We start from the raw sequence: 17,026 nt of genomic DNA on the forward strand, positions 1-17,026 counted from the left end.
AGGCATAAAGTCATTGGCTATGAGCTTTGTCCATGAATAAGGCTAGAAACTCACATTTCCAAAAAAAATTTTAAATAAGAACAGAAGACACTGAATAGTGTGAAACTTTGTAGTGGCCTAATGTTAAATACACTGACATTTTTAAGGAATGTTTATTTTTCAACTCATATTGTAATAAAAGAATGACATGCATTATGAAAATGTGTTTATATATGCAATATACATATCGTATATATAAAATATAGAATCAGCTTAATTCTTATCAAAGGTACCTGCCTCCTTTATCAGGATATCACTTGTATTTCTTTTAATTTTCATCAAATACGTGTGTAGGTGTTATGATAGTTGTAAGACAAATTCAGGAGGAAACAATCTATAAGTGATTGAATATATTCAACTTTTATGACTTGCTTTAGTTAACTTAAAATGAAAAATGTGAATTGCCTTAGGGCAAACACATAAATATAATTAATCAATAAGCATCTTATTAAAAGCTTATTATGTTTTCAGACATATGAGCAAAACTGAATGAAATGCAGAAGAAATATTGCATTAGGGTATTTCTGGTTGCTATAGATAAACACTAAATCTCAGTAGCTTTACACAATATAATTTTATTTCTTTCCCACATAATGCTATAAAGGGGTGCTTTTCATTGACAGTTTGTTCTTTTAGTTTAGAAACTCAGGCCTCTACTAAACATTTGCTCTTCAGTCTTTATTGTGTGGCTTCCAAGGCCACCTTGTTCCTCTGCATCAAGCTGGAAGGGAAAAGGACCTTGAGAATCTTCTGTGGAAGAATCTTTTTTGGCACATCCTTCTGCCTTCTCTTTTATATTCCACTGGGTAGAACTCAGCCATGAGAACACCAAGTAGATTAGCCTAGAACAGGGGAAGGGTGATCACTTAAAGCCCTCAGTAGTATTCCCTGACAGTACGGCGTGTTCCTTCCTTCCTTCTCTACTAGATTGTGCCTATGATGAGAAATGGAAGACCCTTAATCTTAGAGCAAGATGATTGGAATGTGTTCACTTATTTTGCTAGTTTATATAAGCATAGGCAGGTAATTTAAACTTTATATGCATCATTTCCTTATCTGTAAAATGACAAACACATTTCTAAATAATAATACATCCAAATCTAATATAGTCAGTGGTTTTATATCTACTTTAAAGGCTTCCGTATGCTCCTCCAAACTTTATCTTCTTTTTCGGCACAGGGCTAGACTACATTTACCAACCTCCCTTGTAGTTAGGGAGACTGCATTTATCTTCAAATATAGTCACACTGGGTGTTAGAGCTTTAACATACGCCTTTTTGGGAGAGGGGGAACCATACAATCCATAGCAGTTATTAACATTTAAAAATAGGACATTTTTACATGAGAGTACAGATTTCTGACTTCTGTAGAAAACTACAGGATCTGAACACATTGAACTTCTATTAATACATGTGGTCTTAAGGGCGAGGTCACAGGTCCCTCCATGTGGACATGGTCTTTTCAGTTTACCACAGTTCCCACCTTATGATACTTGCTTGGATATGATAAGCATTTAATTTTGTAATCTCTGTATATACAGAATCCTGAGAGTGCTCTAGAGTTCTGCTGTGTAAACCTATATATTTTGAATGTATTTCCCTTTCATCTGCTTAAGGAAGTTGGAGTTATTTTCTTATAGATGAGTTCATTGCAGGTAAGCTTCAATGAAGTGGCAACTTCTTTGTCCATGGGTAGTATTTACTCATAGCCTGGTAAATCACAAAAAACATCTTCAGGACAGAGTTGAAGGGTGAAATAGGTATTTAGGTCCATGATCTACTGTCCAACTCTACCATAATTCTAAACATTTCTTTGTCTCTGGCATGCTAATTATTTTATGTTTCCCCTCAGCTACTTCTATATTCCATATTTAGATACATTTATTTACAGATTTCACATGGTTTTAGACAATAATACTTTTCTACTGAACACACAGACATATGTTGTTGTTTCAACAAGAGATTCAGAAGTAGGAATATGTTCTACATTACATTTTTGGAACATAGAATATACATTATAGCATTACAGGTCATTTAGGGGCTCAATCTGAAAATCATGTCATCTCCAGCTCTAGTATTTGACTCTTCCATTTCAACCTTCCACGTATTTCACTTTTTGGACATACTACTTTTGGAGACCCAGATCCTAAACACTGAATCCATGTACATTACCAACCACATCTTGGAAATTCTCAAGAATTAGGTGAAGGAGGCAGCTAACTAAGGTTATATACATAAAGTATGTAAGTATAACTAAGATTATACACATAAAAAATGACTTGGGTAAAAGTCTTAGTATTTGGGAATAAATTTTTTAGCCACTCCAAAGATGATCTAACCAGATCACAGATTGGAATAGGATTCCAAGTTTTGTAGTATAGGCTGCATATGTCTACACTTTTGTACTCTTTGAACCTCAGCATCTTTTTGGGAACAAAATGGATAGGAGTATCTAGTTAATACAGTCAAGTAAGATACATATACATTACTTAGAAGAGTGCCTGGCACATAGCAAGAACTAATTATGTTTTATTAATTGGGGGGTAGAATATCCCAGCAGTTAAAATAATGGGTTTTGGAGTCAATTTAGTTTTCATTTGTACCCTGTGTCCTCCACTTCTTAGTTATATGAATTAGGCAAACTATTAAAGTTGCAGTTTCTTTTTGTGCAGAAGGGTCAATAAAGTAACTCAAATAAAACATGTTGTCAGGTTATATAAATGTGCAATAATACAAAACAATGTAAAAGATCTTAGTACAATGATTCAAATATAACAAGTATCCAGTGAAAAACAGGTAGATGTGTAAAATAGATGATTGTAGAATGTGAGTTCCAAACAACAAAAAATTTTTTTCTGGGAAGCCTCCAATAAATCAGTGGTCAGATTTTAAAAAGATTTGATGCTTGGTGAATGTATCTCTACACTGTGAGAAAATGAATAAAAATGCCTAATATAGAAAATCACATCATATTGTGTTATTTGAATCAATTAAGTTACATTAAATAAGATTTTTAAAGTATGTAGAATTTGTCTTGTGTAAAGCGTCAATATGGTGTTTTAGGAACATTATCCAAGAGAAGAAAAAGCTGTTATAAATATTTTAGAATGTGTTGTTATTATTTACAATAAAAATGAAAAAGACTTTTTAAAAAAGCCTTCTCTTGAGGATTTTTGTGTTCATTGTCATGTGGCAACTATTGGCTAAGATGTTTGTCAGTGTTCAATTTGAAGTACGACAATTTTTTATACTTATTGAAATAAGCCCTCAAGATGAATGTTTAGCATTTTTTAAAAAATTGACAAACTTTTCATGGTGTTGTCAATTTAAAATTGAATGTGGTGGATTTTCCAGAAACAAATATCATTACCTAACATTTAATGACAATGTGCTATTCTCTGGATCTTGCTTATTGGCATTTTTGGTATTTGCCATAGATCAAGCTGTAGCTGCATGTAAGAGTCATCCTGAGGAATGTATTTAAAAAAGAGAAACCCACCCAGGGCTCCACCGTTGGAGTTTATGATTATCAATAAATGGATCAGAAATTTTTACTTACAAAAAGCATCTTAGGTAATTTCAGTGATCTGAATTTGGAAAATGCTGATCTTTTGTTGTAACACATCTTTACCCTAGACCTAAAAAATACTGCATGAGATTTTAATACAAGATGGCAAAGATTCAGATAAATATTCTCTCTAGTAATGTAGATGTAAACTATTTTAAATAATTTTAGAGGGATTTTAATTCTGTAGTACATTATATAAAACTTTAATCAATTATAGAAATATGAGTTTTAAAAAGACAACTTCAAAAATTAAATTTTTGACATCGATATTATCATATATTATCATACATTTTGTATTTCTTAAAATGTTTCTCACTGAGATTTGGATATTTTTAAAGCACAAAATATTGATATTTTATATTTTTGTTAGTTACTTCTTAGACTAAATATTCAGTATAGAATTGATATGTATATATTGAGTTAAAAATCTTTCTCTTGGAAGCTGTTATCCTACGACACTTACAATTTAATTTCTGTCTTCTTTTTAAGCCGGAGTATAAGCAATACCTTATCACCTCACGATACATTTATGAAGCAATATCCTAAAGTATTCCTGCACCAAAAAACCAGACTTCCTAAACTTTTCAAACAGGAGGAACAAAGGTAATGATACCTTCTTTCGAAAGCAAGGTTGATGAGTGTGTATGAGTGTGCTTGTGCTCACATAAGTGGAACTCAATACTGAAAATATTTGACCAGTTTCCAGCCCTCTACACTAGGGAGCAGCCAAGGAAACAGAAATTAGTTTGTAAGGGTAAATTCATTTTTTGTTCAGCAAAAATATGTGTCCACTGCTAAGGATCATATTTATTTAAACTTTTTGTCAAAGAATTGTTACCTTTTACTAATGAATAGCAGTTTTTATGAAAGGGATTAAAATATTCTACAAAATTTCATGAGAAACTTCCCAATGGAAAGGATTAGAGTGTTTGTGGGTGGAGGATATTCGGAGGTGTGTTGTGTATCAAGGTATAAATGACAAAGTCGTGGGGCACTAAAAGGCATTTGTGAAGCCTTTTTTACTTGGCTCCTGCTTCTAGGTGGACCTGTACTTAGATGTGCTTTATGTGTTTTTAAAGTCAAACAATGAGATTACTTAAGGGTGTTGCAGAAGGTGTAACTGCCCTCTCAGTAAAGGATGAAGATGGATTGCCAGATCACATTGTGATGCAGCTCCTCTCAAATTGTCCCTGGGCCCAGTGGAAATGTAAGGTTCTTATATCAGTGCAGTACCTAGAAAGGCATTCTCACTTCTCTTTGTTGTTCCTTAAGTATCTTACAGTGGATGTGGAAACCTCCTACCCCATACTATTCAAGTAGAGTTGACCTCTTGACATCCTTGGCTACCCCACTGCCGTACTCTCTAATAACTTGTATTGCCGTATCTGTAAGACTGTATTTTGCTTGTGTGTTTACTAGTCAGTATTTTTATTTCTGATATTTAACAGAGGGACTGACCCATAATTGTGAGTAGTAGATGTGTGTTGCCCCATGGGCAAACTGCTTACTGGCTGTGTAAGGGAGTTGATCAAGAATATGTTTTCATTTATTTATATCAACAATACAAATGTAAAAATTCAAACAAAATTGTTGTAACAAATATGTTTCCAGGGGTTGGAAGATATCAGCATGAGAGACATAGATCTATTTCATTATCCCATACCTTTCTTTTCTTTATAGCCATAGGGCAGTATTATGTGAAACATATCATATTAGTTGACTGGGAAGAATCTCTGGGAGATGGAGTTGCTCTGCCTTTTCAAGAACAATTCTGTTAAATTAATAAAATCTTATAAAAACAGAAATTCAAATATAACTTTTTCCAACACTGTATCTGTCATGTAGATCAAACTACATCCCTAGATAGTAAGCCTGCCTGGAATGATCATACAATGCTTATACTGTGATTTATCAAATTAACATCACTCTAGAAATATCTAATAAAAATATTTTGTACTTTTTGATTCCAAGTATACTCAATTTCTATTCTAATCTCGTTGATTAGAAAGAGACCTGTAAATATAGCTCTGTCTATAGAATAAGGGACCAAGAGCCTTTATAGATAGCTGATATGTTCATCTTGCCCCCATATTTATTCATTAATCTACCAGCAGTGGTCTGCTTCTTTAGTTAAAACATTAAACTTTGAGAGGACTACAGGGAGGCACCCAGTGGCTGTCAACATACTTGGTAATGAAATACCATCTTTATATTTTTAAGAAAAGAGACAGACCCCAAATGTGTTTTAACAGTAAAACTGTGGTTTAAATGTGAAAATAAAGAGTGGACTGCCAAATACACAAGAACTAGGAAGATACAGTATACTAATTAAGATTTGTTTAAGTGTCTGAAAAGCCAATAAAATTAGCTTAAGAATCAAGGGGAATTTTAAGAATCACACTTTAGAAATGTTTTGCTGTAGAGCTAACTTCACCATTAAATGATGACATTGGGACTCAGTTTTCTCTGTATCTCTGCCTCCTCTTTGCTGGGTTGGTTTCATCTTCACATATCATGTAATAGGTCTGGGAAGACCACATTGATTTATTTTATTATTCAGGTGAGAACAGAGGTGTTCTGAAACAGGCCCAGCAGGAGACTCATTGAAACCTCTAATTAAATTATATCATATCCCTGGATTGTCACTGTGCTGAATTTGCCAATCTTGAATTGCATGTCCACCTGAAGAGTGGGGAATATTGTTGACACTATATGAAGCACATGGGATAAGATTAGAAGAGAGAAAGTGGAGGCTCAGAAGAAAATTAGGGGCTGGGCATGGTGGCTCACACTTGTAATCCCAGCACTTTGGTAGGCCAAGGCAGGCAGATCACCTGAGGTTGGGAGTTCGAGACCATCCTGGCCAACATGGTCAAACCCTGCCTCTACTAAAATACAAAAAATTAGCCAGGCATAGTGGCGCATACCTGTAATCCCAGTTACTTGGGAGGCTGAAGCAGGGGAATCGCGTGAACCTGGGAGGAGGAGGTTGCAGTGAGCCAAGATCGTACCACCGCACTCCAGCCTGGAGACAGAGCATGACTCTATTAAAAAAACAAACAAACAAATAAAAACCCAAAAAACAAAACAAAATGAAACAAAACCACAACTTAAATTGAATTAAATAGAATCTCCTAAAATATATTAAGAAAATTGTGAATTTTCTTCTTAGCTTAGTATACATGGGTCCCTCATTCAATGTGATATATCTATAGATACCCTGATGATGGAAACTGAGCTTAGGTAAATCCAATAATCTTTTAAAGGAATAAAACTGATGAGGAAACTTGCAAGTTAGCAGACACTAAATACCTACACTGTTAACATTTACACTATTACAATTATTCATCAACAATATTTACCTATTATCATTGTCATATTTAACACTATAATTCATTTAACACAAATATTATGTGATAGCTACAATAGCAAATAAGGTACCTGCCTGGCTGTGGGTAGCTGGTGATGCCAGGTCATTTAGTAAATATTGAAGGAAGACAGCCATGTTCAAGGAGATTAGGAGAAATGCTACATAGAAACGTTAAGTCCATATGGAGCAAGGCACACAAATGAAAATAAGCAGAAGACCTGGCTGAGACATTGAGAAACAATTCTATTTGAACAAAACTTGAAGAATAGGATAAGAAGAGGAAGTACTGCTATTTTATTCATGGATTGATAAGAAGGTAAATTTTTGGCATATTCACATATGTAGGAAATCAAATAGAGAGGAAGCTGTGTTGTTTTAAAAAGAACACTCAGTTTTGACCCAAAAGACTTGGTTTTGTGTGTTTGTTTCACTCAATAGCAGAAACATGACTTTTAAGAAAGAAGTCTGTTAACTCACACTCAGTTTTCACTCAGAAAAGGAGGACAGACAATATTGATCCCCTACTTCAGAGTTATGCATTGAAAACACTTTTAAATTGTACTTGTTTTCATTATTATCATGCACTATTGATGGCAGTGATGTTTTATGTACATTATACCATCTGTCAAGAAATCGACCATTTTTCAAATAGATTAAACAACAGCAACAAAAAGATGGAAACTTCACCTTATATAAAGTACCAGTATGTTTAAAGGGGGCTGTGAAATGAAATGATTTACCATATTCCAATGGCTAGATGAAATGAACAATGTTGTGATTATCATCCTAAGAATTCTATTTTTTTTTTTTTTTTTGAGAGGGAGTCTTGCACTGTTGCCCAGGCAGGAGTGCAGTGGCCGGATCTCAGCTCACTGCAACCTCTGCCTCCCAGGTTCAAGTAATTCTCCAGCCTCAGCCTCCCAGGACTACAGGCTCCCACCACCAGCTCCCACCACCACGCCCAACTAATTTGTATTTTCAGTAGAGACGAGATTTTACCATGCTGGCCAGGACCATCTGGATCTCTTGACCTTGTGATCCGCCCACCTTGGCCTCTCAAAGTGCTGGGATTACAGGCATGAGCCACCGTGCAGGGCCAATAATTCTTTTTGATGATACTGTACAATAATTGACTTACCTGTTCCCAATAAACATAATGATCATCTTTTTTAAACAATAACAACAACAAAATGTGATTGCCATTTTGAGCCATCTTTACTCATTACAGAAAGATGGAGCATAATCTCAGATTTACATCTATATCTTATGTTTAGAATACATAATTATAAATGTACTAATTTAAAAAAAATGCTAGGGAGTCCTTTTGCTTTCAACCTATTCTATGCTTATTTTAGAACTTTCTTTTTCACAAAAATTATAACTTTACTGTTTTGATATTTTCATTTACTTTTTAATGACAGTCTTGGAAGTATTATAAAGCTAGATGGCTTCCTGAGAACAGTGCTGTTAAAGTGAATTTGGTAAATAGTTTACATTTTTTAAATGTAATTGTAACTTTCTACACTTGAAAAATTCCTAAATAAATATTGCAGTGATTTTTACCCAGAATATGTAAACTACAGCTCAATCTGTTTGCCTTTGAACATTTACTCAAATTTGTACTCTCCAAACTTTATTCTCAGTACTATGATGAGAAATATTTTTAAAATCTGAGAACCCTGGCTTAAGATAGAAAGTCATGATGTTTGTGATTTAAATACATAGAAGAGAAACATTCTGGCGTCAAGAAATCTTCCGATTTTGTGTTAAATTGGACAGTATAACCACCCTTTTCTATATTGACATTCAACTCTTTCTTTTATTAATTAATCCAATTATTTACCAAGTAGCTATTATATAGCAGGCACTGTGGTAGTGTAGAGTAAGATGAATATGGTCCTTGCTCCTCTAGAGTTTATGAGTCAGATCTTCTCAAGGGAGATAGCCTTAAGCAATAATCCTGCTAATAATTATTTAAGCACAATTTATCTTCATGAATTCATCTTTCAGTTTTTAGATTAGATCATGAATTAGTCCAGACTTTGAATTGTAATAGAAATTGGACTCAAAGGAACATAAGTTCCCTTGAGGAACATTTTAAAAAGTTGCCTATTGATTCACCTAACCTACTGGAGGATGGGAAAAGCCAGCCTTAGAGAAAAGGGTTACAAGATCTGGAGTGCTTGTCAAACCTCTACTTCTCATCCCTGCTCATATTTGTAGATTATCCCAATTCTCTCTTGGTGATTGTGACCTTTCTCCGTGTGGCGGGGAACATCGTTACCAGGAGTTTTGAACTTGTAACACCTCTAACACTGGAGATAAAAAGGAATTTTTTTCAGCCAGAATAATCCTGAAAAAGGATTGAGATTGGCTGCCCAGTGGCATAGAACCTGTTAGCAAAAGAAATGGGGGAGGGGGAGCATCCTGCACAAAGAAGATAGCCACTGTAAATAATGAATGCTTTCCTAGGTGTAAGATACATTAATACATAAAATCACAGTGATTTAAAAAATTGCTACATTGTTTACTTCAATAAATTTAATATCTACCCTTTAAGCAATAAGAAAAGACATAGATTTTTCATCAATGTGTGTTTAGGTCAATTTATGTCAGGAGTGAAAAAGAAATGAAGTGGTCTCATTGTCTGGGGTAATAACCAAGGTTTGTTGTTCCACGGCCACGGAAAACTAGGACGTGGACACAAGAGAGTGAGGTTAAGAGCAGAGGTTTAACAGACAAAAGAAAGGGAAAAGTTCTCTCCTGCAGAGAGAAGGGGTCTCAAGTGGGTCTTCTGGTCCCCAGTAATGTGCAGGGGGTTTTATAGATGAGCTTGAGGAGGTGGTGTTTGATTTACATAGGCCACAAAAAATTGGTCAGACCAGGTATGCCATTTGCATAGCGTAAAGAACTGGTTAGGATTAGGTGTGTTGTTTGCATAGCCCGCGAAGAATCTGGCTACCTCACCCTAATCTTTTATTATGCAGAAGGGTTCTCTGCCTCACCATGTTGCCTGCTTTTCTACTTAGTGTACATGTGGTGACAAAGAAAAGGGAAGATGGAGCCTCCGTGTTGAACATACCTGGTTTCCAGGTAGCCCTTTTCCATTGGCACAGCTGTTGGCATTCACCTTGCAAGCTTTTAGCTTGCTTATCTATGTTTGCAGCTGGATTTTTCGGGCTGCTCTTTGTTAGAAAAGAAATTATTTGGGGGCCGCTTTTTGTTAAAAGGCAAGCCTTGCCGAGGACTCCTTCACCCTCACTATCTGCCTAAATAATTTATTTTTAGCTCCTATATCAAAAGTTTAAGGAAACATTTGTAATTGAAGAAACAAATAATAAGCATCCAAAGCATTATGGAAACCTTTGTTAAAAATATATTTATTCAAATGTGACTTTTTATTGATACATAATAGATGTATGCATTTTTGGACATGTGATATTTTGATAAATTTATATTATGTATAATAATCAAATCATGGTAGTTGAAATATTTATTATCTTAAACATTGATCTATGCTGGGAATGTTTGAATTATTCTCTACTAGCTATTTTGAAATATACAATAGACTATTGTTTACTGTAGTCACAAAGAAAGAAGTGACATTATCCTTGTTCATAAATGACATGAGCTTATATTTAGAAAACCTTAAAGATTCCACCAGAAACTGTTAGAAATGATAAAAAAAATTCAGTAAAATTGCAGGATACAAGAGCAACATAAAAAATCAGTAGCATTTATATATGCCAACCGCAAACAATCTGAAAAAGAAATCAAGAAAGCAATCCCATTTACAATAGACACAAAAATTGTAAAATACCTAGGAAAAAAATTTAACCAAAGAACTTAAAGGTCTCTACAAGGAAAACTATAAATTTTAATGCTGATGAAAAAAATTAAAGAGGACACAAAAAAGTAAGAAGATATTCCATGCCCCAGACTGGAAGAATAATAATATTAAAATGTCAATATTACGCAAAATGTGACATTTTTACGGGGGTGGAAATTGAAGTATTTACAAAGAAGGCTGCTTACTTGTTATAATTTTGTTTGACTTTTATAAAAATGTTACCAGATTTTGACCATTTTAGTTCCAGAAGGGGTTAGTCAGCACTAAAATATCAAAACAATTTTAAAAAATTCTGATTAAGTTTAACAATTATAGTATTTGTATTAGATTGGTAGATATTAGGCAAAATGTTTATCAATGAGGGGTACATTTTTCTAGAAGGTGTAAACCAGAAATAATGTGGCAGAAGCTAAGGGGAAACCAATGATGTATTTGAATTATTAGCTATAATACTTCTTCCAATATGCAGTCATGCACTACATGCATTTCAGTCAACAATGGATCACATATACCATGGTGGTCCCATAAAATTAAAATGGGACTGAAAAATTACCTATCACTCAGGGACTTCATAGCTGCCTGTAATGTCATACTTTAACATATTACTTATGTTTTTATGATGATGTTGATGTAAACAAATCTATTGTGCTGCCAGTTATATAAAAACACAGCACATACAATTATGTATAGTACATAATACTTGATGATGATGATAAATGACTATGTTATTGATTATGTATTTACTATAACTTTTATTGTGATTTTAGAGTGTATTTATTCTATTTATATATAAAAAAAGGTTAATTGTAAAACAACCTCAGGCAGTCCCTTCAGGAGGGATTCCAGAAGAAGGCATTTTCATCATAGGAAGTGACAGCTCCGTGTGTGTTATTGTCCCTGAAGACCTTCCAGGGGGACAAGACATGGGTGTGGAAGACAGTAATATCGATGATCCTGACCCTATATAGGCCTAGGCTAATGTTTGTAATTGTGTATTTGTAACCAAAAAAAAAATTAAAAAGTAAAAATAAAAATAAAAAATTGTAAAAATAGAAAAATGCTATAAGATAAATATAGAAACAGAGCATATTTTTGTACAGCTGTACAATGTGTTTGTGTTTTAAGCTTAGTGTTATTGCAAGAGTAAAGACATTGAAAACAATGAAAAATCTTATAAAGTCAAAATGTTACCATAATCAAAGTGTAATTTATTATTGAAGAAAGAAAAATATTTTACAAGTAAATCTAGTGTAGCCTAAGTATACAGTGTGTATAAAGTCTATATGTGTGTACAATAATGTCCTACTCACTCACTGACTCACCCAGAGCAACTTCCAGTCCTGCAGGCTCCATTCAAGGGAAGTGCCCTCTACAGGTATACCATTTTACATCTTTAATCCTGTATTTTAATTTAACTCTACCTTTTTTGTGTTTAGATATGCTTAGATACATAAATACTTACCATTGTATTACAATTGCTTATAATATTTGGTACAGTAACATGCTGTACAGGTTTGTAGCCTAGAAGTCATAGGCTATACCATATTAGCTTTGGTATGTAACAGGATATAGCATTTATGTTTCGTTAAGCACACTCTATGGTGTTTACCCAATGACAGAATTTCCAAATGATGCATTTCTCAGAAAGTATCTCTATCATTAATCAACATATGACTGTATTCAGATTACTCAATTAATCATAATGAAAGTTGGTTAATTTTGAAGAAAATGTTAAACTAAAAGTCAGATATATAATATTAAGTGAAGAAGTTTCTTCTTGTAAAGAGTTCAAATGAATAAAAATGAAAAAAAAAACTTGCATGGTATCTACCTAATCTACACTTTCCTTAAACTATATACTTCACAAAATCAATATTATTTTATCTAAAGTGCACTCTCAGAAAAAGGAGCAGAATAGTTGATTCATATGAATTGAATGCTTGAGCAAATGTATCAAATGGAATAGTAAAGAAGAAAGATGCTTAACTCAAAATGGCACATGTCTAGTATAGAAAAAAGATTATAATTATAGCCGTCCAATGGGTTCTTCTTGCCTGTTGCCCAGATAGAGCTGATTTATCAAGGCAGGGAAATTGCAGTAGAGAGTTTAATTCATGCAGAGCCACCTGAACAGGGAACCAGAATTTTATTATTACTCAAATCAGTTTCTCAGAGAATTTGGGGGCTAGGGTTTCTCAAAGGTAGTTTGGGGGAAGGGTTATGGGTAGTTAGGAAATGAGTGCTTGCTACTTATTAATTGTGGATGCAACCATAGGAATGTGGGAAATGGTCCTCCTGCGTGCTGAATGGCTTCTGGGTGGGGCCATAGGAGCAGTTGGTGGGTCCTGGTAGAGCCATAGTGTCATTAGACATGCAAAAAACCTGAAAAGACGTATCAAAAAGCCAACTTGAGATTCTACAATAGTGATGTTAACCTTCAGGTATAATTGGAGAAGTTACATGTCTTGTGACCTCCAGCATAATGGCTGGCAATTGTTTATGTCTACACCTTAGCTGAATTCAGGCTCCTCTATCCTCCTAGGCTTGTGGTCTTCCATTAGCTTTACAAATGCAGTTGAGTTTTGGGGGAGGGCTATTATCATTTAAACTATAAGCTAAATATCTCCCAAAGGTAGCTTGTCCCATGCCCAGGGACAATTAAGGGCAACTTGAAGGCCAAAGGCAAGATGAGGGTTGGCCAGATCAAACCTCCTTCATTGCCATAAATTTCTCACTGTTACAATTTTTGCAATGGTGGTTTCATAATGATATATTCATATACAATTAACTTTCCAGACAAGATGTATAAGAACTCTTTGGAAATTCAGATGAGTAGAATCCAGCTAATAATTAAGAGTGCATTGGAGTGAATGTGCATTGCCTTGACATATAGTGTCTATTTTGCCACTCAGTAACTATATGACTTTGGAGAAGTCAGTCTATCTGGACGTTAGTTACCTTATATCTAAAATAAAATGCTCAGGTAGATGACAGTCAGTTCTCCTTTTAGCTCTATTAATCTAAGGTTCCATTTTCTAGTTGATGTTACAGATACTGTAGGGAGATAAATATATGTAATGAAGATAATATTTTTGTATTAACTTTTGATATATATTCCCTTATGACTGTTTCCTTCCTTGTATCCCATGTGCCATAGATAATAGAGCAGGAAAAATATTACTTTAAGTAAGAGGAAGATATAAAATGGAGGTGTTACTGGTGGCAAATCTGTCTGGGTCTGCAGCAACCTCAATGCTTGTCTCCTCAGGAGAGAGAATTTAACTAAGGGGCATAAGGCAGAAGGAGAAACTGAGGCAAGTTTTAGAGCGGGAGTGAAAGTTTATTAAAAAGTTTCAGAGCAGGAATGAAAAGACATAAAGTACACCTAGAAGAGGGCAAGTGGGCAACAGGAGAGATCAAGTGTGCTGTTTGACCTTTGACTTGGAGTTTTATACGCTGGCATACTTCTGGGGTCCTGCATTCCTTCTCCCCTGGTTCTTCCCTTGGGGTGGGCTGTCTGCATCCACAGTGGCCTGCTGACACTTGGGAGGTGAGCATGCACAGTGTGTTTACTAGAGTTGTATGCATGCTCACTTGAGGCTTCCCTTACCAGTTGAATGTCCCTAGAAAGTCATATACCTGTTAAACTCTGCCATTTTACCTCATAATGTGTACGTGTAAGTCCACTTCACTCAATTACTGGAATCTTATTAGAAAACTGCTGATTACTAGTTTCACGTGTTTTCTGTCTTTTGGGAGCCTGCCTTTCTCTGGTGCTGGCTGCGACCATTATTATTATTATTATTTTTTAAATGGAATCTCACTCTGTCACCCAAGCTGGAGTGCAGTGGTGCAAACTTGGCTCACTGCAACCTCCGCCTCCTGGGTTCAAGCCATTCTCCTGCCTCATCCTCCTGAGTAGCTGGGATTACAGGCACCCACCACCATGCCCAGCTAACTTTATTTATTTATTTATTTAGAGACAAGGTCTCACTCTGTCACCCAGGCTGGAGTGCAGTGGCACGATCTTGGCTCACTGCACCCTCCACCTCCTGGGTTCTAGCGATTCTCATGCCCCAGCCTCTCAAGTAGCTGGGACTACAGGCATGCACCACCATGCCCAGATGATTGTTTTTGTATTTTTAGTAGAGACAGGGTTTCACCATGTTGGCAAGACTGGTCTTGAACTCCTGACCTTAAGTGGTCCACCTGTCTCGGCCTCCCAAAGTGCTGGGATTACAGGTGTGAGCCACCATGCCCAGCGCCAATTACAATTTTAGAGAGATAGTTAACAACTGCCTATCACCTTATGGTTACCTGACATTCTTGGGTTGGGGAGGGTCTCCTGCCCTGTTCATGCCTTACTAGCTACCTACTGCAACAGAGGCATATGAGAAAGAGGAGAGCTATAGAGATAAAGTGAGATAAACTAAACAACTGCTTATCTTTATCCACTCCCATCCTTGGTATGAATCTCACAGTCAGGAGTGTAGAATATCTAGATAGTTGGGCCAGAGGTGGTGGCTCATGCCTGTAATCCCAGCACTTTGGGAGGCCGAGGCAGGCAGATCACGAGGTCAAGAGACCAAGACCAGCCTGGTCAACATGGTGAAACCCCGTCTCTATTAAAAAAATATAAAAATTAGCTGGGCGTGGTGGCACACACCTGTAGTCCCAGCTACTCAGGAAGTTGATGCAGGAGGATCTCTTGAACCTGGGAGGTGGAGGTTGCAGTGAGCCAAGATCGTGCCACCGTACTTCAACCTGGTGACAGAGCGAGACTCTGTTTCAAAAAAGAAAAGAAAACAAGAAAGACTATCTAGATAGTTATTGAGGAAGCTGTATCTTCTAGGACAATGATAATCAACTTGAACTACACATTAATATCACCTTAAGAGTTTTGAAAAATACTAATGCCAGATATGTCCACTGACATTATGTAAATTGGAGTCCCTGGCTTCAGGCTAGGACCTTAGTAATTAAAAAATAACTTGTAGTTGATTCTTGAAAATTACTGCTGTACAGGAAGACCTAAATTGGGCTCAACAGAACATTCAACAGGAAGAGAGAATAGTACAGAACTGGTGGAGACAGATGTCTTGTGATCTACCTCAAGTTAGTGCCATTAGATCCCCTTGGTCTGTGTCTAGCATGCAGGGAGGGGGTCCAGAATTTCCCATGAACACTGGTAAGAGTAGAATGACTTGCCAGTAGGACTGATGGGTGGTAAGACTCTGGGAAGGGGAAAACCAAGCTGCTGAGTCAGGAATCTGATGACACGAGGGGAAGATAGTTAAGAGTGGATGCAGAAGCAGAAAAAGCCAGTCATTCCTAAGTGGATACCAATCCAGAGCCAACCTGCCGGCCACTCTGCAACAGGAACATGATGATGATCAGCTGATAGCTTCCTCTCCCCAACCAGAATCGTGTAAGCAATCCAACCCACCCCCAACACACACCCAAATCAAGTCCAGAAAAAAATATGAAATTGACAGAAAATTGTTAAAACAGCCTTATTTACCTGACAGAGACAAAGTTCTTCTAATTATACTTCTTCAAATTAATGAGACTGAGATACCATAAAATGGTATTGGAGGAAGAGGGTTTGTCAGCTCATGAGAAAGGTTTAGCTTTTTTATAGAAAATAAATTATTTTCTTTGTACATCTTAGCATTTAAGTAAATTTTCAATACCACTAATCTATTTAGCTATTAAAATACTTATTTAAACTATATCCATATAAAGGGGAATCAGAATAAAATGCCTTTTAAATATGAGAAGTTGCAGAGGATCCTGTCTCTTTAAAACATGCAATCCTAATTACTCACCTCTCAGGATATATGATGGTTGTAGCATATTCAGCATGGACTCTGTCATGACTTAAAAAAAAATTATTTGTAAACATGCTTTCTTAAAGAGGCATCATACACTATTCTTTTAGTGAATGGAAGTGTCTGACAGAAAAACACCTGTGTAAGTAAACCTTTAGAATATGTTATTAGAACATGTTTCTTTCCTCACTGGTTCATATTACACAGGTTTACATATGCTGCTACAAAAGGTAAGTATAAGCGTGCTGATATGATTTGGTTCTGTCCCCACCCAAATCTCATCTTGAATTGTAGCTCCCACAATTCCCATGTGTTGTGGGGAGGACCTGGTGGGAGATTATTGAATCATGGGAGCCATTTCCCCCATAC

The 17,026-nt window shown here is 35.8% G+C and overlaps 1 protein-coding gene and 1 long non-coding RNA gene across 3 annotated transcripts in view; one reads left to right on the forward strand and one right to left on the reverse strand.

Annotated features, from left to right (window-relative positions):
• Positions 1–17,026, forward strand: part of CNBD1 (cyclic nucleotide binding domain containing 1) — a 785,154-nt gene that overhangs the window by 35,832 nt on the left and 732,296 nt on the right. For both annotated transcript variants that reach the window (XM_065519430.1, XM_045398475.2), the window contains exon 3: positions 4,096–4,209. In XM_065519430.1, coding sequence (XP_065375502.1) covers positions 4,096–4,209 — 114 coding nt within the window. The remainder of the gene's footprint in view (positions 1–4,095; positions 4,210–17,026) is intronic.
• Positions 599–16,705, reverse strand: LOC135964766 (uncharacterized). The gene is made up of 3 exons (XR_010577388.1): positions 16,655–16,705; positions 6,534–6,631; positions 599–1,748 (listed from the first exon to the last, which is right to left on the reverse strand). It is a non-coding gene; the product is annotated as an uncharacterized lncRNA (long non-coding RNA).

This window comes from Macaca fascicularis, chromosome 8 (assembly GCF_037993035.2).
Source record: "Macaca fascicularis isolate 582-1 chromosome 8, T2T-MFA8v1.1".
In the NCBI taxonomy this organism is placed as follows: Eukaryota; Metazoa; Chordata; class Mammalia; order Primates; family Cercopithecidae; genus Macaca; species Macaca fascicularis.